This window comes from Hemibagrus wyckioides, linkage group LG11 (genome assembly GCF_019097595.1).
Source record: "Hemibagrus wyckioides isolate EC202008001 linkage group LG11, SWU_Hwy_1.0, whole genome shotgun sequence".
In the NCBI taxonomy this organism is placed as follows: domain Eukaryota; kingdom Metazoa; phylum Chordata; class Actinopteri; order Siluriformes; family Bagridae; genus Hemibagrus; species Hemibagrus wyckioides.
This window is the reverse complement of record NC_080720.1, coordinates 4,172,556-4,195,147: the sequence shown is the minus strand read 5'-3', so window position 1 is coordinate 4,195,147 and position 22,592 is coordinate 4,172,556. Positions and strand designations below refer to the sequence as shown.

Here is a 22,592-nt window from a genome sequence, read left to right as displayed (position 1 = left end):
GGGGCTGTTAGAGGACTGTGGGGGTATTTGGGTTTTTAGAGAGCAATGAATGACTTTGGAGGGCTGTGATGGTGTTTGGGACTGTTTGGGGTTGTTAGAGGGCTATGAAGGGCTTTAAGGGGCCTGTTTGGGGCTGAGTGGGTGTTTGGGGCTGTTAGATGGCTATGAGGGGATAACTGTGGCTATGGGGGGCTGTGGGGGTGTTTGGGGCTGTTGGCAGTCTTTGAGGGGGCTTTTAGGGGGCTGCATGGGTGTTTGGGGCTGTTGGAAGGCTATAAGAGGGCTATTTGGGAGGCTATAGGGGTGTTTAAGGTTGTTAGAGGGCTATGAGGGGCTTTTAGGGGGATGTTTGGGGATGTGGATGTGTTTGGGGCTGTTAAAGGGCTGTGAGGGGGCTTTTATGGGGCTGTTTAGGTCTGTGAGAGGGCTGTTAGGAGCTCTTAGGGGGCTGTAAGGGTGTGTAAGGGGATGTTAGGAGGATCTGAGTAGGGATGGTGACTGTTAGGGGGTTCTTAGAGGCTGTGGGGGCATTAAGGATCTGTGAGGATGCTATGGGAGGGCTGCAGGTGTTGACCGTTCTCACAGATCTGTCTGTCTGGGCTTCTTTCCAAAATAAAATCAGTGTGATGAGCTCTTCTTCTTCTAATTAATTAATTAATTTTTAATTTTATTATCTTTTCCAATGTGCTCTCTCTCTCTCTCTCTCTCTCTCTCTCTCTCTCTCTCTCTCTTCATTAATTGCTCTATTTGCCTTATTATACTTGACTGAATTTCCTAAATTAATTTCTCGAGGCCACTAAACAGGAAGAGCACTTCTGAGACTGATCTATATCTCAGCTCTAAACCAGGCTGTTAGACAGCAGAGTTACGATGTTTTAGATGTTTTCCTACTGTCGTTTGTCTGTTGGCTTTGGTTCTGTAAATAATCACCATTTCTCTTGGGAGAACACAGGGCACTGAGCGGTACAGAGGGACGGCACTGAGCTCTCACTCACTTCAGCCTCGAGGCTTCATCACTGCTCACTGACCTTTCAGCACTCTGGGTGGGATTTCTGCTGGGTGGTAGCGGACACAATATCTCATGACGGCTCTCATTAAACTCATCACATACCACATGAACTTTACAGGATTCACACGAATAATCACATGATTCACACGTGGAATTGACACGTGAGTCTTGAAAATTGACTCAACGGCCATGTCACTTGTAGTTTACTTTCACCTGTGACAATTTAAGTATTGTTTTAAACACATGACTATTTTCACATGTCATTTTCCTAAAGGTTTAATTTATTTAGAAAGGAGTCATACACACAACTCATTTATTTTAAACACAAATCTAAAATATGCTTCATTTATTACATGATTCATTAATTTTTTCTTTACACGATTCATGTTTTTCCATGTGTTAAATTTTCACACTTAATGTTCACACATGATTTGTTTATATAGATTATTTTATCTTATATTTATTTATTTATTTATTTACTTACCCTTTTTACAGAATCCATTTACTTTTACATGTAATTTTTCATTCATTTTTGTATCATCATTTCTCACATATAGGGCTTGTGGTTATTATTTCTATACACAGTTCATGTAATTTCCTCTGTTAGGAAGTATACATTTTGACTAATTCACAAAAGAAGCATTATAGTGCACTACGTAGGGCTCAGGATTCATAATTTCATGCTATTTATAATGGCTACATTTCAAATAGGCCACATGTTGAGCATGAAAGTGTTTTTCATTGTATTGTACACAGAATCCATATTGGACATTAAGTGCACTACATAGTGTGTAGAAGCAATACAATAGCTCATAGAGGTTAAAATAGATCATGTGGCTTGTACACACTATATAGTGCACTTCATGTTCATTTGGGATTCAAGAACTACACAGTGCAAAAAATAACTTTATTTAATGCTATTAATCCTATATCTAATGCTTTTACAGGGAAGGGATTAGGAAGTCATTTGGGATTGAACCTTTAGGGCGATGATGGGAACATGCGATGACAGCGCTGCTCTTTTCAGCTGTGATTTAGGGCATCAAAACCAGCAGGAAAAATAAAGAGTAAAGAAGAATTAAAGGAGCACAGAGACACAGAGACATACTGGTCAGGGTGAGGTCACTGTGCTGTCCCACAGGATGAAGAGGTTAAACTAACGGTCAGGACTGAACACCTTTGTGTGAGGAGAGGCCATCGCTTTTACAAAATCGGTCTGAATCAAGGAAGGAAGGAAGGACGGAAGAAAGAAAGAAAGAAAGAAAGAAAGAAAGAAAGAAAGAAAGAAAGAAAGAAAGAAAGAAAGAAAGAAGAGATAAACTCACCGCAGATCTTCATGCCCAGTTTGCGGGTGCAGCCATGCGCGACCCCATACCAGCCATCACACACTGCAAAGAGAGAAGATCAGAGCTGCTTAGTGTGTGCATATGTGTGTGTGTGTGTGTGTGTGCCCGACATTTTAGATTTTTATGAGGTGGAGAGAAATGGAGCCTGAGAAAGCACCAAATGGAGCCTATGATGCAGTGACAAATCCTTCCTGTGATGAATGAACTGCTCTCTTACTGAACACAGAACAGCCATTTTGCAATGTGTGAGCCTGTACGGTTACTAAGTGTGTGTGTGTGTGTGTGTGTGTGTGTGTTCTTCAGTTCTTCCACATTATGGACATATCCTAATAAGACTCCATGATAAGAAGGTAGCTTGTTACACCATTTACATTAAACACATTACAGCTACGAGTGTAACTGGTGATGAAAACACAAGTTTACGCTGCAGAAAATGAAACAGGGTCTCATTCATTCAAAAAACAAAAAAAACAAACAAAAAAAACACATCAGGTCTTGTCAATGTGCATCCATCAGATCTATTTGTCCAGCCAAGCATGACTCAAACTAGCCCATAGAAAGACATCATCATTGGTCTATTTCAGGTCACTTCTGCTCTGCCTTCAGAGCCTCAGGCCAACATCCATTTATTGGTCCATGTCATCTATACAACTACAACATCCGTCTTTTCTACACCCTCAGAACACCGATTCGGTCTTTACTATGTATTTTTTTCCCCTGGAAAATCTACAGTATATTGGGAAGAAGTTATGGTGAACAAAGACCAATGCTAAATAGACCAATAAATAAATAAATAAATGATGTCATAATATGAGCTGATTTATGTCTGTATGAGTTTCAGGGCCTTTTTTTCTCTCTTGTAGTGGTATAAGAGGTGGCTTAGAGCCTCAGGATCACCTGGTCCCTATGATTTTAAAACAAAAGGTTAGGGGAAAGCCTTACATTACAGGAACCTTCGTGTGGTGTGAAAAAGATTTTTTTTTCACACCAATTTACATAACTAATATGGGAGCTTATGGAAATTACATCAATTAAAAAAAAAGGCAATCATGAACCATTGATGTTTATCTGGGCTGGAAATTGCTAATTAACTGTTTTTTTTTTTACTCAGTTTGTTTACTTGAGTGCATTAGCTTGTTGATGTCATCGAACATAATGGCTAAGTAACAAGCTAGCAAGAATATAGCGCAAGAAGTTCAGCTTGTTATCTTAAGAAGAATCGGTAAAATGTAAACCTCTCTATCCTGAAGACTTTCCTGTTACAAAGCACCGACACTGGAGACTCATTCCATGGATTGCTCACGAAGCTTCACTTTAACAACAGTACAGTTGTTTGTTAAATAATCAGACTGGACTGTATATCAGCACTGAAGCAGAAATCCGTCGCCCCAGGCTTGCTCATTAGAGATAAATGTTAAGAGATAAACAGTAACTTAATTTTAAACCTCATCATAATTATTCTGTTTCTATCCTCCTGTAAAGCTGCTTTGAGGCAATGTCCATTGTTAAAAGCGCTATACAAATATAAATGAAAATTGCTCTACAGACAATCACGTCACTGTCCACAATACAGCATTGATGTAGCATGAGACATATACACTATATTGCCAAAAAAGTATGCAAAAGTATTCGCTCACCCATACAAATAATCAGAATCAGGTGTTCCAATCACTTCCATGGCCACAGGTGTATAAAATCAAGCACCTAGGCATGCAGACTGTTTTTGCAAACATTTGTGAAAGAATGGGTCGCTCTCAGGAGCTCAGTGAATTCCAGCGTGGAACTGTGATAGGATGCCACCTGTGCAACAAATCCAGTCGTGAAATTTCCTCGCTCCTAAATATTCCACAGTCAACTGTCAGCTGTATTATAAGAACGTGGAAGTGTTTGGGAACGACAGCAACTCAGCCACGAAGTGGTAGGCCACGTAAACTGACGGAGCAGGGTCAGCGGATGCTGAGGCGCATAGTGCGAAGAGGTCGCCAACTTTCTGCAGAGTCAATCGCTACAGACCTCCAAACTTCATGTGGCCTTCAGATTAGCTCAAGAACAGTGCGCAGAGAGCTTCATGGAATGGGTTTCCATGGCCGAGCAGCTGCATCCAAGCCATACATCACCAAGTGCAATGCAAAGCGTCGGATGCAGTGGTGTAAAGCACGCCGCCACTGGACTCTAGAGCAGTGGAGACGCGTTCTCTGGAGTGACGAATCGCGCTTCTCCATCTGGCAATCTGATGGACGAGTCTGGGTTTGGCGGTTGCCAGGAGAACGGTACTTGTCTGACTGCATTGTGCCAAATGTAAAGTTTGGTGGAGGGGGGATTATGGTGTGGGGTTGTTTTTCAGGAGCTGGGCTTGGCCCCTTAGTTCCAGTGAAAGGAACTCTGAATGCTTCAGCATACCAAGACATTTTGGACAATTCCATGCTCCCAACTTTGTGGGAACAGTTTGGAGCTGGCCCCTTCCTCTTCCAACATGACTGTGCACCAGTGCACAAAGCAAGGTCCATAAAGACATGGATGACAGAGTCTGGTGTGGATGAACTTGACTGGCCTGCACAGAGTCCTGACCTCAACCCCATAGAACACCTTTGGGATGAATTAGAGCAGAGACTGAGAGCCAGGCCTTCTCGTCCAACATCAGTGTGTGACCTCACAAATGTGCTTCTGGAAGAATGGTCAAAAATTCCAATAAACACACTCCTAAACCTTGTGGACAGCTTTCCCAGAAGAGTTGAAGCTGTTATAGCTGCAAAGGGTGGACCGACGTCATATTGAACCCTATGGATTAGGAATGGGATGTCACTTAAGTTCATATGCGAGTCAAGGCAGGTGAGCGAATACTTTTGGCAATATAGTGTAGATGATGATGGGTCTTGATGGGACATGTATTGATGATGGGGCGGTGGTGGCTCAAGTGGTTAAGGCTCTGCGTCGTTGACTGGAAGATCGGGGGTTCAAGTTGGGCCCTTGAGCAAGGCCCTTAACCCTCTCTGCTCCAGGGGCACTGTATCATGGCTGACCCTGCGCTTTGACCCCAACCTCCAAGGATGGGATATGCGAAGAAAGAATTTCACTGTGCTGTAATGTATATGTGACAAATAAAGGCTATTTCTATGATGTTGTGTGTTTATTGTCATACTTAATTTCAGTCATCTGTGGATGTTCATTAAAATCTCCATGTCTGTGTAACAGGTTCTCAGTCTTTGCAACATTTATGCTTTCAGCAAGAACCTTTCTCATAACCTTTGCATAGACTCTCTGTACTCTTGGATGACTTTTCCCTCGTTCTTGTCCGTCATGCAGAAATGTTTGATATAAATTCCTGATCGATAAGAATGAACTGAACATGCAGTAGGAGTAAATGCATCAGAATAAAGTGATTGTATATGAATCTGTGGTTCTCAGTGTGGGGTCTGTGGAAACCACATCCCACCATCTATTATATTTGGAGTTGTCATAATTAGAATGATTTCATTTGTGTTGTTATTAAACTGCTTGACTGCTCAATCCGTCTGACTCGGTTTAAACCGAACCCTAATAACTTCCCTGTAAATGACATTAACCTGGTGGTGCATCACTGGATAGTTCAGGGTAGCTCATGTGGTTAAGGCTCTGGGTTATTGATCGGGAGATTGGCGTACAAGCCCCAGCACCACCAAGATGCCCCTGATGGGCCTTTGAGCAAGGCCCTTAACCCTTCCTGCTCTAGAGGCAGTGCTTCTGTGCCCTGATCCCAACCTTCTAAGGATGGGATATGAGAAGAAAGATTTTCACTGTGCAGTAATGTGACAAACAAAGGCTACTTATTTAAGAATAGAAAGTACTATGGCTCTAAATAATGCACAAAATATTATTATATGCATTTAAAACAAGTTTGTGTACAATAAATGTGTCCTTCCATGGAATTCATTTGATTGTTAAATGTTTTATTTCTTTCTTTGGGTTCCTTGGGGGTCTATATAGAACCCTGAGGTTCAGTACTTCCCCAAAAAATGGTTCTTGGTTCTGTGTAGAACTGTCGGAGAGCAAAGAAGCTTTTATATTAAAATTTGCAACAAAAAGAATGCGTAAAGTGAAATCAATGACATTAATTTTTGGAATTTATATATATATATATATATATATAAATTCCAAAAATTAATGTCATTGATATATATATATATATATATATATATATATATATATATATATATATATATATATATATATATATATATATAAACTATAATTTTAATTATAAATATATACTTTTATTGTATATATTTAAATAATGATGATGGAATAATGCTGTCCTGAAGAGCTTCAAGGGACTGAGTTTACAGTTCTACAGACACCTTGTTACAAAATATTGTTGAGAGCATTTCTCCTTGTACTTTGGGAATAAACTGGGTCGATGTCCGTTAAAGATACAACATTAGTATTTAAGTATTTAAGTATTAGTATTTATAGATCAATGTATTGAAATGAAAGGCAGCATAACCATCATGTATATGTCAAATGTATGTGTCCAACAAAAAGCACATCATGGCAGGTGTATATTAAACACAGGAAATAGGAACACATATATTTACAAACTTGCAGTAACACAGATATGTTATTATATCAACCTGTAAAAGCTACATAGTCTATAAGTCTACTATACTATAAGTCTAGAGTCATGTAGAAGGTGCATGTGCTGTCGCTTTAATTGAATCAGAAATCTTTAATAATTCATCAGTGGTATGCACCTTGTATTATTTTCCTTGATATCGCTAAAAAATCTACAAATTAAAGGTCCAAAAAAAATTCATGATGGTATCAGTCCAGAGACAAGGAAAGGAGGAAAAAAAAACAAATGGAGAATGAGAAATAAGGAGACAAAATGGGAGAAAAAAACAAATGTGTTGTAATTGTAGTTTTTTTAATTAATTAATTAATTAATTTATTTATTCTTTAGCTTTGTTGCAATGTCTGGACCCTGTAGCAGTTGAGAGAAGGTGATGAGAAGCTGATGAGAGGCTGACACACCAGGGGTAAAGAGGCGCTTTAAAATAATGTCGAGCATGAAATGAGGGTCAGGACTGAATTAATGATGCGGGACAACTCGTCTGGCTTGCATAGGGGGAAACAATCTGATATGGACTGTGGTCCTGCTTAAGCAAATCTTATAACACCACAAAAGAACACACACATTCAATACACAGCACAACAGCACACACACACACACACACACACACACACGAACTTGCAAAGCACGAAAATGCAATTAATCACAGAGAAAAAAAACAACGGGTTTTTTGTGTGTGTTTTCTAGTATAAATTCAACTCATCACTGTATCGCGTGTGTGTGTGTGTGTGTGTGTGAGAGAGAGAGAGAGAGAGAGAGAGAGAGAGGCTGGATAGAGATAAAGAATGGAGACGATAAAGCAAAACTATCCGTGATATATCTATCCGTTTTGGTGTGAAGGAAAAAAATAAGAGAGAGGAAAAAGGGGCGTGCATGCGCGTATGTGGGAGCGAGAGTGCGCGTGTGTGCGCGTGAGCGTGTGTGTGTGTCGGCTGGCCGCTTCGCATCAGTGAGCGTGAGATGGAGACTGGCAGAGAGATAATAGAAACACACGTGCTCTCTCTCTCTCTCTCTCTCTCTCTCACACACACACACACACACACACACACACACGCACTTTCTTCTGCCTTTATTTCAAAAGAAAATTGCTATAAATTGGCCAATTACAATTACCCAGCAAATTGTCGGGTATTTCTTTTTCTGTCTCTAAGCAACATCTTCACATTTTTCCAACCGGATATCTATTATTAAGTAGAAATTCAGCTACATATTCGAAATGTGCAAAAAAAATCTTAAATGTTAAATAAAAACCTGTATGATCTGGGATGTGGGATTGTGACATTGGCCTCATGATGCTAAAGCGGGTGAGAAGCATCAGTGAGTTCAGGGACGCCGCGGATGGAGAGGCTGAATTCCTGTCATTACTGTCATTTCACTAATTATGCTTTTTGAACCTCCATTTTAGCTGAAAGCGCGCGCACAAAGTGGACATGGTGCGTAGGCAATTATCAAGACAATACACACCTGCAGCACAAGTCACACTAAACCTGACTTATATTTATACCGTATAGAAAATAGAAGCGGAAAGTCACAAAGTTATTATTATTATTATTATTATTATTATTATTGTGTGTGTGTGTGTGTGTGTGTGTGTGTGTGTGTGTCTCATCACGCTTTATCAGGACCCTACCCGAGGCTGGAGGTCGCAGATTAGCAGAGCTCTGATCCACTTCGGCGGCTGAGGAAGAGGAGGAGGATGAAGCCGAAGCCGCCATCATCATCAGCTTGAGCGCTTTTCACACCAAAGGACACACTGCTGGGACGAACACACACACAGAAATAATGCCAAAAAAACCCCGTAATTTCCGTAATTTTGTGTATTTTATAAAGACTAACATGGGTATATATATATTTATATAAATATATCAAAATATCAAAAATCACAATTTATCGGATTAAATTTATCGGATTTTTTTAGATGTACAACAAATTCAGTAAATATGGTGCATTATTAGTATTCTTTTTAAAACGTGTATTTAAAACATATCAAACATACTTCATTATTTCACTGAAAAATCATGTTCGTCAGTGCGTCTCTCATAAGGCATGCTCACATTTTATTTAAAAATGCGGGTTTTTTCATTTATATTTATTTATTTTATTTAATTATATGAAGCTTTCGTTCATTTTCCGTACACACAAAAAAGAGAGTAAATTTAAAAAAATGATGTAAAACATTAAGACCTTTACTCTGAGCAAACACACACATACACACACACACACACACACACACACACCTATGTATTTTGTTTTTGTCAAATTTTATTCTAATTTCCATTTCATTTGATTTATTTCGATAATCTAGAGAAATGGAAGAGTGTAAGCTCTTTATTGTCGCTTATTTAAACAGAAGGTGTACAGATCTCTGTTTTTGCGTGATTACACTCGAGACTCACATTTTTCAGTGTATAGACGAAACACCAAGCTGTTTAATAGTAAGTGGGTTGAAAGACAAATCGGGATTAAAGTGTTACCTTCACAGGAATACAACACATTTTATATACATGGTTTCTTGGGTAGACTATGTACATATTTATCCTTTTTAAAAATCATGTAATATAGGTGCATGAAGGACTACAGACGCACGGGTGCGATTACTTTTTATCTGGACTTATCGAGGACAGGAATGAAGGCTCTCTGTGAAGAACCTTTTATTCTGATTAATTGACCGGTGAATTTCAGGCAACGAGAGGCTAGAAATAAATGCGTCACGCCCCCGATTGACAAGCACTGTGTATTATACATAAATATTAATATTTTTATTTTAATTACATTTTTTTCAACGTATAAAAATATAAATTATATATAAAATATTTTTAAAAATATTATAGATTCATTTGTAAATATTTATATATTATATATATTTATTCATTTATTCTCTCTTGTCTATTTTTCTTAAGCAATTTCTTAAAACCTCGTTCATTTCCTGCATTTCTGCACTGATTTTGATTCAAATACAGAAAATCGTTTCCTTAACCAAGTTTCGATTTTTTTAATAGACATTTTTGAGCCAATACTAACTCACAGTAAAGCAAGTGTCAAGAACGGACACTAAAAAGAGCACAATAAATTTCAGCCCTTGTTATCAGGAGCGTTGTTTACACTCAAGTCTTTCTTTCTTTCTTTCTTTCTTTCTTTCTTTCTTTCTTTCTTTCTTTCAAATGATTTATTTCAAAAGATTTACTTGTTCTTGCTCATGGTAACGTTTTCCAAACGAATGTTTACCTAAAATATATTACACCAGTTCTTCCATTAAGCTGTTTTTTTAATTTATTTAAATATATATAAAGCACACACGTCGGTCAGTGACAGGGTGAGGAATGAATGAACACTGCTACACATGTGTTAAATGACCTCGTGTTTTTTTTTTTTTTTTAATGGGCCGAATCCTAAGTGTTTTTATTGACCCATTTGCTGTAAAAAACAAACAAAAAAACAAAACAAACAAACTCACACACATACACACATCACACACATAGAATGACGATGGATATAAATATAGACACCATGTAATCAATCATGTAAAAATGCAAATAATAATAGCTCATGTTCATGCAAAAAAAGGTGTAAAGAAGATTACCGTTCACAGGTGTGTCGCAGACTTCCTCTCCAGCTCTGTAGTCTACAATCCAGAAAACCCACAAGAGAGAGAGAGAGAGTGTGTGTGTGTGTGTGAGAGAGGGAGAGTGTGTGTGTGTGAGCGCGCGCGCGTGGGAGGATGTGGGGTGTATTATCTTCTTTATATCGCCTCATAAAACAGGTGAAAATCTTCCAAGGAACACAAAACTGCACAAACCCCGGTTAAACAATCATCTGGATTAAATGTCTCTTTTTTGTTCCTCCCAACGCGTGAATCGACTCAATTTATCCGTTCCGCGCGCACATACTCACGCACACGCACTTACACACACACACACACACACACACACACACACACGCGTCTATGAGTCACCCCGAAAATTTCCAGCGCCTGAACAAAATCCACTTTGTGCTGCGGGCAGACAGAGAAATGGCACCACAGGAGCCTAGAGTCACTGTCACGGCTTTATAGAGCAATTAATGCACACTCTGAGAAGTTTCAGCCTCCCTGGCCATCCATCAGAGAGAGAGAAAGAGAGAGAGAGAGAGATGGGGGTTCCCTTCACTAACGACAGGTCTTATTTGTGTCTTTTTTTGGTTTCTGGACTCATTTACAATCATTGCACGAAAAAAAACTCACAGATTTCAAAGCACAGATACGATCCCGCCCCAAACAAACAAATAATCGAAGAGACACACAAATTCACAACACTTTCCTCCCCAAAAATCTCCTCCTCCTGAAACCTGACGCTTTCCTTTCCCTGGTTAAACGTATCCACCATGAGGGGGCGACACAGAGTCAAACTGCCCTGTTTGACCCAGTAGGCCACAAGTAAATGAGCCCGAACACTCACCATTATTTTTAGCTCTTCCACATTCATCAGGCTTAATGACCACTGGCCCCTACAAATATTATTTTCCAAATAGTCTTGTGTGGCTGTATCTGGTTATTCATAATAATTCTATATATTAAAGCAGCAAGTTGTCATTTTTAGAGCCCTCTACTGGTCACCTTGTGAACTGCAATATACGTGTAAATGGTTTGGCATGTTCAGAGGTTTTTTTTGTGCTTGGATCCATAAAAAGTTTCACAACATTACCAGTCATTGCTTAATGTTTTTATTTTGTTACACTCAGTTCCACAGGTCTAATCAATATGTCTTTTTTTTTATAACTATTAAGAATATCATATTGGTTGTGTGTTCAAATTAAAAAATGCAAGAAGAAGAAGTGCAATTCAAGTACCCGGATGACGTACTTATTCTACTGGAAAAAATCAAAAGTGGAATGTTGAACACTTCATACACTAAATGCTTACATAGCAAAAAAGGGGTGGGGCTACCAGGCGGCTATGCTAGGTAAGAAAACATTTCAAGATGGTAGACGAGACACCAGTGGACAAGATATCTTTCAAATGTCTCATGATGTGCGGGCTGTGAGATCTCAGTGAGAAGGTTTAAAGAAGTGCAATTGCATAACCAGGAGATTCATTCTAGTTCTAACATAAGGTCTGTCTTGTTATGAAAAGTTATGAAGAATTGTTTACTGAAGTACAAAACTGTATGTGCAGATCCAAAGCCATCTAGCACTATCCACAGTGATCTCATGTATCTCCAGGTTGTCCATGTGAACCACTTTCAGCACCAGCAAACAGCCTCTGAATGATGAGACTCCCATCAGAAGTAGGGTATCAGGAAAGTGTACTGTGATGCTCTTGGGTTGCAGCAGAGTGGATTTCCTGGACAGCACACCTCTGAGTAATGGCTATGATGAGTAAACGTTTCTCACAGCATGGCATGTCAAGGTAGGTTCTGTATGTCTGGTCCCTCTTTAGGCAAGTTGAGATGACAGACAAAATATGACCTTGAGCAGAAATTTCTGCTTCGAAAACAAGGTCACTCCAGAGTCATTTGGCCATCAGTGCATGCAAGTCGAACTTCTCGCCAAAGCTCTCCTGTTTTCTTTGCTTAAGTTAAGTTGTCTTTATTTGTCACATATACATCACAGCACAGCGAAATTCCTTCTTCACATATCCCATCTTTAGGGGTTGGGGTCAGAACGCAGGGTCAGCCATGATGCAGTGCCCCTGGAGCAGGGTGGGTTGGGGGGCTAGCTCAAGGGCCCAATGGTGGCAGGTTGGCGGTGCCCTGGTCTTCCAGTCAACTCATTTCAGATCACTATCTTGTAAAGGTTTATATGGGGCTACAACACGAAGGTGAGATCATACACAAGAGAAACATCATGGATGGAAGTGCCGGGTGCTGTGGTGCACTAAGAAGCTTGCCACAGATCACAATCTGACATAAATGAGAAAACATGAACAACAACACACTGAAGTGAATAATGCTAATAATGCTCACAACAGAAAACCAACTTGAAGCTAAAAAGCACCACAGTTCTGTTGCATATAAGTGTTAAAAACAAACTCACCGCAGCAGAAGAGATGAAAGCAGACAGATCTGGAGGACACTAGATCTAGCAGCTCCTTGATATCTAGTGTAAATACTGTGTCGTGTCTTTTTGGGATTTTATTGAGAGGTCCCAGGATGCATGCGTACAATACAAGCACAAAGTATCCAGGTGACCTTTACTGCCCCCTTCAGTTAGGAGGTGTGAAGTGTATTTTGCAGTATGCTGTTGGAGGACAATGGCAACCTTTTCATCTTATATTTTAGCCACTTAGCTAGTGACACATTCATTTTTTATGCAAGAGGAAGTCACAGGAAGCTCTTGTTCGGACGTTTCACTCTTTCATCCAGTACTCAGGAACTGACAGAAATGTTGATGTGTACAATAAAGTTATTTTATTCTCAGAAAACTTGTAATGCATGCTATCTGTAATTTCTGAAGTCTTGGGCTGTGTCCCAAACTGCATAGTACCATACTGAACAAGTATTGTTACACAATTACTTTTCAGACATACTACATAGTGTGCATTGTTAGCTACACAGTCTTGAGTAGTATATCTGAATGAGTATTGCTTGGCACTTACAGAACAACACGTTACAAAATGTTCTTTCACAGGTTAACATCAAAGTTATTAAAGTATCTTATCAAAGTTCGTCAATCGTATAAGGACTTTTCTAACAATCTTATTATAAAATAAGGACTTTTCTGAAAGTAATAGCTTTCAGTGTAACAACACTTTGCATTCCTATGTTGAAAAAAGTGTAAAAAAGTTTAAATAAATTTGGTTGTGGGTTGATTTTTAAAGTATTAAAGGATATAATGTGATGAGGAGTGGTGAAGGACAATACAGTAATAACCCAAAAATGTTCATACAGGTTTGGACAGCTGCCTAGGAGATGGCCTTCACTGCTGGCTGATGCCTTCCTCCTTTCTGTCAGATGAGGATGAGCAGCTGTTCTCTCCATCTGTATCAGTACCTGTATCATCATCATCATCATCATCATCATCATCACTACCACTACTACTGCTGCTTTCTTCATCATCATCATCATCATCATCATCATCATCATCAGATGTGTTGTCTTCACTGCTGGTGCATTTCTGGGTTTCTTCTGAAAGTGATGGACACACATTACTTTCAGTACACAAACACATATAACGTACACACACGTCTTGCTTTCTAGCAGAGTGGTGCAAGCATTAGCATAATTGCCCAACATTTTACGCTAGTTGCACTACTCCATTATTTACAGAATAGTTCTAGTTCTACGAAGTCTGGAGTGCTAGAGAAAATCTGCATAATTGTAACAGCAGTAATGATTTAAACTAGAGATAACACGTATGTACTTATATATAGTGTAATGTATATAGTTTACTTGTAACTAAAGTGGATAATTCACTTTGAAGTGTTTTGAGAGAATTTTAATGTTACTGATATTATTTCTAGATTATTTTCAAAACTCTATTTGTTGATACTAGATACAATCTATGAACTAGTCAGAATCTGTTGAAATAAACTGAGAAAGCAAAAGACTGAACAAAAAAGTAGACAAACAATTGAATTGTCTCACCTATCAGTAGTCTCTCTTCAATTAGAGGAAGGAAGTGCTTGGCCTCAGGGTTTTCTGGTTCATAAATAAGAACTGAAAGACAATAAAGAGGAAACAAACACAGACTGAGAAATGAACATACACGGGTGTGTGAGTGTGTATAATTAGAAGAAGCAACCCAAATAAACTAATGTAATAACGGTTATGTTTAAGAATCTGAGCTGCAGTTTGAACAATGTTCATATTTTACTGCTCTAAAATTCCCTTCTATTAATTAAAATCCCATGCCATTTTAGTCAATTTATTAATAACTGAACAACTAAACTGAACAAGTGATAAACACAGAGGCCACACCTCCTTCACGGTTAATAACAAACACAGAGGCCACACCTCCTTCATGGTTAATAACAAACACAGAGGCCACACCTCCTTCATGGTTAATAACAAACACAGAGGCCACACCTCCTTCACGGTTAATAACAAACACAGAGCGCTCACCTCCTTCATACCAACTTACAAACACACCTCCTTTAGTGAGACTAATAAACACAGAGGCCACACCTCCTTCACTGAGATTAATAAACACAGAGGCCACACCTCCTTCACTGTTAATAATAAACACAGAGACCACACCTCCTACTATGACTGACAAACACAGAGGCCACACCGCCTTCACTGTTAATAACAACACAGAGGCCACACCTCCTTCACTGAGACTTATCAACACAAAGGCCACATCCTCTTCGCTGCTAATAACAAACACAGAGGCCACACCTCCTTCATACCAACTTACAAACAGAGTGGCCACACCATCTTTAATGAAACTATAAAACAAAAAGGCCAGCCCTTCTTCAGTGAGTCTAATAAAGACAGAGGCCACACCTTCTTCACTGAGATTAATAAATGCAGAGGCCACACCTCCTTTACTCAGACTAATAAACAGAGGCCACACCTCCTTCCATGAGACTAATCAACATAGAGGCCTCACCTCCTACTACAACTGCCAAACACAGAGGCCACACCTTCTTTACTAAAACTAACATGAACAAAGGCCATACCTCCTTCACTAGGACTACATTACTTCCCTACTCAGCTCTATGTGATGAACTTCATGCAGTAGCACTCACTCATTTGGCAGAGTTTCTTGGCGAGTGTGTACTTCGATTCCATCACAGCAGTTAGGAACTAAAGGAACACACAACACACAACTTCAGCAACTTCTTAAAATGTGTACTGAAACAACATGATGAGTGTAATAGTGCCTGACCTCTGCAAGCAGCTCAATGGGAGCACGGAAATCAGCCGTGTCCTTGTCCTCTTCTTCACACTCCTCTTCTTCATCTCCACTCTCTGCCTCGGTTGTGCTTCGGTCAGATCCACACTTTGGCAGTCCTGGGTGACGGGGCAGCTGGACTATTGGTTCATTCATCTTCTGCACACACTCTGAACTTACAGTCTTCCGTTCTGCAAACACGACACACAACAGAGCAGCATGTGCAGCCATGTAAAAGTCTCTGTGAATAAGTGGTTACTATGGAAACTATAACATATTAGAGGGATTGAGTTGTGAGTGGACGGCATTACTATGAGAGCTGGTGTTATAGAAAACTAATCAACCAGATCGGATCAGAATTGAGAATTCAACACGCTTTACTAAGTGCTGATGTTCCAGGTATGACAGAGTAAAACAGGTTTAAATACCTGCATTGACAGGAGCAGCAGCTCTGTGTGACTTTTCTGGCCTGTGAGTGCTCGTGTCTGCTGCCGACGGAGCCTGTAAACTGGTGTACGTCTCGATCCTGGTATAAAAGATTATAAAAAAGTAATGGAGTCGAGAATGAGTGCCATTGGCATCCACAGTCCATAAAACACGGCGGATATGTGAGTGCAGACAGGAGCACGTCCTGCTAGTTCTCTTCCATGTGAGACACAACATACTGAAAAACACAAGCTTTATGGCATATGATATAATTATGTGTTGTGCATCATGGCAGATAGTCTAGGATACACAGCATAATAAACTAAAGCACTCACCTAGGAGTCTTGAGAAAATAATATATACCGTCTACTGCAATACTATTCTTACTAATAGACCTAATATCAATAATACATTTATATGCCTTATTAATATTGAAAAACAACAGTTTAGTCTTGCACCATCACATCAGTGACTGCATGGTCAGTATACCGTGATGTTCTGTGCTTGACTTGTATCTTTTTAAAGCCGCTCTCCTGCTGTGCATTCGGAGTTTCTGACGCCGGCTCTGGATCCACTGTGTTTCTGAATTAAAGACAAGGTTGTGGACAATTAATACACTGCTTTATTTTACAACACACACTGTATATAATCCATAATTCTGTTCAGCCCAGAAGAGATTAAAGTGTGGAAAAACCTGGGGAGTAGCAGTGTAAAAGTAAAAACTAACTGTCTGGCTTTTAATGAATGTTTGCTGATTAAAGAAATAATTCATAAATATCAAATGTTCATGATTTTGGATGTAATAAATGAGGATATGAAGCTAGTGGTGCAAGTGTTGAGGATGCAGAAGAGAGGGATAGGTGGAGAGAGATGATTCGTTGGGCCACCCCTAAAGGGAAAAGCCGAAAGAAGAAGAAGAAGATCAAATGTTCATGATAGTGCATGGAAATGTAGTCAAGTGAATTAATCATGTCCATTTGGTGTCCATTTCACCTAAAACTCTCTCAATTTACTTATTATTTTATCATTTTAGTTCATAAATCTCAAACAGTTTTGTAAAAAAAAATAACCACAACACTCCTTATGGACAAATTTAAGCTTATAATATTAGAATTTATTCTAGATCCTGGTTGTTCAAGATGGCTGCCTCATAGCCCTGCAGTGTTAAACTACACTGTAAAGTTTTGTTCATTTTCACAGAGTTACAAAAATGAAAGAACAGAAGCCTTTATTTGTCACATATACATTACAGCACAGTGAAATTCTTTCTTTACATATCCCAACTTTGGAGGGCCTTGCTCAGGGGCCAAACAGTGGCAGCTTGAACCCCAGTCCTCAAGTTAAAAACCCAGAGCATTAATCACTTGAGCCAGCAATGCCCTGTGCATCATTGGTAGGGTAAAAAAAAAAAAAGTCAGCAGCTAGAGTTGAGGTCAAAAAGGTAGAGATCAGTCACTCAGATGAACAAAACAAAGAAGACAAATCAGAATCAAGAGTCAACTGAAGAAGGAACAGGGTCATATCATAAACAGCGGAATGCATGTGTGAAGTGATATAAATGCACTGTGGTGGCTTCTGGATCGGTGCTTGATTTGGATATAGATTATAGTCTTATTTAGGATTTTCACACTTGCAATAGTTTCCCCCAGGTGATTTCTCTGGGTTTAGACACTACCTTGTTTCATATTCCACACTGCTCATACTTTCTGTTCAGTGTTTTGCCGCTTGACGCTACCGAGACGTTTTTGTTAAGATGTTATATGTTTAGCACCGCAATGTGGAGTTAACACTGTAAAAGCCGTGCTGATCCTGCTTCAGAGAGAGATAGATGTTTCATTACCCTGGGGTAAAGAAAGAAAAGCTTTGCTAATCACGCTTCTAAACTACACATGTGAATCGTTCCTCTACCCGGCGTTAAAAGCAGTGTGCACAGACTAAGTGTGTCCTGACTACAGAACAAAAAACTGGAAGACAAAGAAATGTGCTTTAGAGTAGTAGCACTGGCTAGAAAAAGAACATTTCCACTAAACCAAATAGTAAAATTTGAAAATATATCTCACCTGTCCACATTTCCTTTGTCACGTCTTGTCTCAGTGATCGCTGACCGATGATGTCCCTCTGGCCGAGAGCTCAGTTTGGGTTTCTGGGGCCTTAGAAGGACAAATATCATAAAAACACATCAGACTACCACATCGAACACAGAGCATTAATCTGAGGCAATCAAACCATTAAAGACTGCTGATTAAAAAAAAATGAATGCAGAAGGTGAACCTGTTGAGAAACAACAAATACTTTTACGCTTGATGTGCTTCTTTAATGAGAATTTAAATCATTCTAAATAAAATTGTATTCTTCATAATGACGTGTAGCTCATTGTGTCCCAGAAAGGAACAAGGTGGAAAAAACAGAATTAAAATGGGTGGGGTTTGAGAACCAAAAAGTCAGAAAAAGCTAGCATGAAAACAAATAACACTTTCATAACACCAAATCTATGTTAATATGTAACAAACAAAACCATGATCAATTTTAATAAGGAGATATTTATGTAACGTTTATGGAAGGAGTCTCTAGTTTCAGCTCTTTGTAACATCTTTAGTATGCAGTACTGTAAGGTTGTTCTTTAATAAGCTTCTTTTTTTTTTAGAGCGAGAGCGCCGTTATAGTGAACATCGTCATGGCTGTGACTTGAGGTACGAGGCAGCAGGTAATCACATGCTGATCTTCTGTATACCTGCATGATTGCAAGCACAATATTGCTTTCATACATCAGTTCTATAAATAAGGCATCATGGGAGTGGAGCTGGAGTCACTGGTTGAGGTGTCTGAGAGGAGAATGCTGAGGAAACTTCTCAGTATCCTTGACAACACGTCACACCCCCTACCCGCGACACTGGAGGCGTACCGGAGCACGTTCAGCTGTAGACTGAGACCACCGAAGACAGCCACAGGAGGTCTTTCCTACCAATGGCCATCAAACTCTATAACTCCTCCCCTTTCAGTAGGGAGCAGAGCTGACCAAATGAACTCTGACAGTACCAGTTATTACCATGTACATTAATACAACACCATGTGCAATATCATATTACATGCGATATGTTCTTAGTTCCCTCGCACCTTTTTTGAATACATTTTGTATATATAGAATATATAATTTTGTACTTTTGAATAGATTTGTATATATAAATTATTTCATTTGTACATACAAGGATGAACTCTAAGCACTGAGAGGGACTTTAGTGTCTCTAATTCCATAAAGGTTGTGTAAAGGTCACATCAAACATAACATAGATAAAGATTTGATGTATAAAAACTAAAACAAAGGCCTGGAGTGATGAGACAGATTTTAGTAAGTAAGTAATAAACACTAGAGTAGTATTTGGAGAAAGTGTATTTGTAACGTTATGGGTGTATTAGAAACCTACTGCTTTTGGGACTGGACTGATTTATTCTCTGGTGCATCTGTAAAAAGGAGAAAGTAAATGACACAACTATACACAAACATCAATATCACTTGTATTGTTTTACTGATTATAACACACACACACACACACACACACACTGCAATATTACAGTTTATACCACAGCGCTGTTGAATTCTCAATTCTGATTGGTCAGAAAGTGTTGATTCATTTTCTCTGAATCACAGCTCTATATTAAAACACTCCCTCAAAGGTGTCTATAGAGTAAAAGTTGTGTAATTGTCGACTGTTTTAAGGTGACACTTATTTAGCGTTTGTGGACGGAGTCTCCAGTGTTAGAGATCTGAAACATTCAGAGCTAAAATCAAGACTTCTATAAACAGGACTCAAATTGTTTCCAGGACGTTCCACAACATTAAATGTAGCTATAAAAGGATAAAAAATGCAGTTCTTTAATCAATACAAATCTATAATTGTTGCTAAACCATTGTGGTATAAAAAGAATAAAACACTTCAGGACATGCTGTTACAGGAGCAACGTACCCACGCCGCAGAGACAGTAACTCCGCTTCATCGCACCTTCCCTTTGACTCAGTGATTATTTTCCTATAACAGCATGACCCTAAGTGTTTTACTCCTTACCTCTGAGGACTGTTTTATTAAGACAGGTGGAAATTGTACAGCCACCTCTCAAGCTGAGGATTCCTGGTTTTGCAGCTTCTGCATCCTGGAAGTATGAAAACATTACTGAGTGAAAGTGAAGACCAGAAAAGCGAAAAGTGTTAAATCAGCTTATTGGAGGATGTTAATATTATTTTACTCCTGCTTGAATAGAACTGGTCTTTTGTAGGCACCCAAAAATAGCCCAGAAAAGTGTGCATTTAATTACATGCATGAAGGCCTCTGCTAGGTATTTATTTATTTATTTATTTATTTATCGTTTCTACGATCTTTCCTCTAATTACTTTAATATTCCAGGAATTCCTTGACTTGTACAGATGCACACAAAACTACCCTTGCATTTCCTCTGTATTTCTCTGACAGTGTAATTACACCATTGGCCTTAGAGAAGAAAAGAAAACACCCTCACGGTGTCATGGATACACTGTGGACTTGGGTACGAATACGGAAGTGATGTCATGCAGTCCGTTTTTATATTATTTGAAGTCAGTAGGCAGAGTTAAGGCTTTACGACATGGTTTAAGTGCTCTGGCCTTACATTCGGGCAATGTAACGTATCGTAGCCAGAACACCTAATGGGGTGTTTTTGAGAAATGGGAGGAAATTGGAGAAATCAGAGTAAACCTACATGACTGGAGTCAGGGAGAAGGTGTAGAGGAACTTCACACAGACAATAAACAGAGCTTCAGATGAAGACTGCAACACTACACACTGTTACAGATCATCTTTCTTACCTTCGAGGGGACTTTCGAGGATGTCCCGACACACTGTAGCCTACAGATCCACGACAAAGTGTGGGTGATAGATACAAAAAATACACAACAAAACAAAGGTGTGATTTCTGCTGTGTGCAAACAAACCATATAGATAGATAGATAGATAGATAGATAGATAGATAGATAGATAGATAGATAGAAATGAAAGGAGGTAATGTAAAAAAAAAACAAATAGACAAATGGAAATGTATAAAGAGAGGCAGAAGAAAAAATAACCAGACAGACTGACTGATTGATTAATTGATTGATTGAATAGACTGAATAGAAGAATGAATTAAACATAAGTGAGATTTATGAGCTGTCAGTGAGTCGCAGGTCTGTCGGTTAAAATCAGCCACAAAACTGAAAGTGCAGCCGCTGCATTAGATTCAGTTTCATTCACTATTAAACTATAATATACTCTGAAAACAGGCTAATTAACTTTAGCCACTCAAACCTACCTGCTCATCTGACCAGCGGCTCGCAGACAGCGTTAAAGGCTCGTTATAAAGTCATTAACGCGCTTTTCTGACTGTACTGTTGGTTTAGGAGTTCATCCGTGTCGCCGAATAATGGCTAAAATTTCATTTAACTTAAATTTTTATGATTAGCTAGCTCGTTGTGACCTTATAATGACATGAAGGAATTAGCATACACCTGCAAGCGTGCCGTTTCTATGACAACAAGTGAGGGGCCTACTTGTGAAATATTCCGGGTGAAACATCAACCAACCCGGAACCCATTCACATAGTACATAATATATATATGTTCCATTTATACACATTTATAGCATTTTTATTATATTTTAATAGCAATACTCAAGATCACTGTCCAAAAAACAGTGCAGGAAAAAGAAAGATTTTTTTCTGAACAGAAAAAACTGCATTTTATTAGTCTTTGTCACATTTTAATATTTTACACTGTTTTTAAAATGATTCCGGATCAATTATATCACAAAGCAATAACACTAAAAAAACATCACATGAGATGAAAATAGAAAAGAAAAACCTGAAACTTTAAGTTTAAAAACATTACAATACAATACATATTGAGGACATGGAATAAAATAGAATAAAATAAAAACAAACTAAATACAATGTTAAATAAACCTGCTTTCTGTTTGCTTGCAAAACTGTTATGGTTGTCATTCATTTGCTGATCAGAATGGTAGTTTTATTTATTTACAGCAAAATCTTCATAACTGTAATTGCAGGTATCTTAATAATACCATATCGTAGGAGGATAGCAATTAAAATATGACTGTGTGATAAACGTACTTTAACGAGAGTGAGAGAGAGAGAGAGATTTAACATATTTGAGATCATGCAAAAAAAAATCTCTTTCTGATTAAAATTATCTAATAATCAGTCATCAGCCGTATCTCGCTCCTCTCTGTCCTTTCCCCAAGTCCCTGCTGTCACTGCTGATTATATCAGGTGTGTTTCGAGCTGCATGAGGATGTGAACAGAATAATGGGCTTGTCATGTTTATGTAACAGAGGTGTGTGTGTGTGTGTGTGTGTTTTGTCAGCAGAACAAA

The 22,592-nt window shown here is 38.8% G+C and overlaps 2 protein-coding genes across 4 annotated transcripts in view; both read right to left on the bottom strand.

Moving 5' to 3' along the window:
• gad1b (glutamate decarboxylase 1b) overlaps window positions 1-11,112 on the bottom strand; it is a 40,881-nt gene extending 29,769 nt beyond the window's left edge. Inside the window, exons 1-3 of one of the 2 annotated variants that reach the window (XM_058403614.1) lie at window positions 10,542-11,112; window positions 8,592-8,717; window positions 2,335-2,397 (exon numbers count right to left, since the gene is read on the bottom strand). In XM_058403614.1, coding sequence (XP_058259597.1) covers window positions 2,335-2,397; window positions 8,592-8,682 — 154 coding nt within the window. In that variant the 5' untranslated portion in view covers window positions 8,683-8,717; window positions 10,542-11,112. The remainder of the gene's footprint in view (window positions 1-2,334; window positions 2,398-8,591; window positions 8,718-10,541) is intronic. The other variant, XM_058403613.1, reaches the window with a different exon arrangement.
• A 2,062-nt stretch (window positions 11,113-13,174) lies between these two features.
• erich2 (glutamate-rich 2) lies at window positions 13,175-21,726 on the bottom strand. 2 transcript variants are annotated; one of them, XM_058403625.1, is made up of 11 exons: window positions 21,515-21,726; window positions 21,033-21,072; window positions 20,260-20,344; window positions 19,621-19,657; window positions 18,259-18,348; window positions 16,688-16,780; window positions 16,201-16,298; window positions 15,767-15,963; window positions 15,627-15,684; window positions 14,521-14,592; window positions 13,175-14,061 (listed from the first exon to the last, which is right to left on the bottom strand). In XM_058403625.1, exons 1-11 carry the CDS (start codon window positions 21,520-21,522, stop codon window positions 13,853-13,855), a joined length of 987 nt encoding a protein of 328 aa, XP_058259608.1. In that variant the 5' UTR covers window positions 21,523-21,726; the 3' UTR covers window positions 13,175-13,852. The 2 variants fall into 2 exon arrangements, with proteins under 2 accessions (XP_058259608.1, XP_058259609.1); XM_058403626.1 differs by having other exon boundaries at window positions 13,178-14,061; window positions 20,305-20,344.
• Window positions 21,727-22,592: the final 866 nt, after the last annotated feature.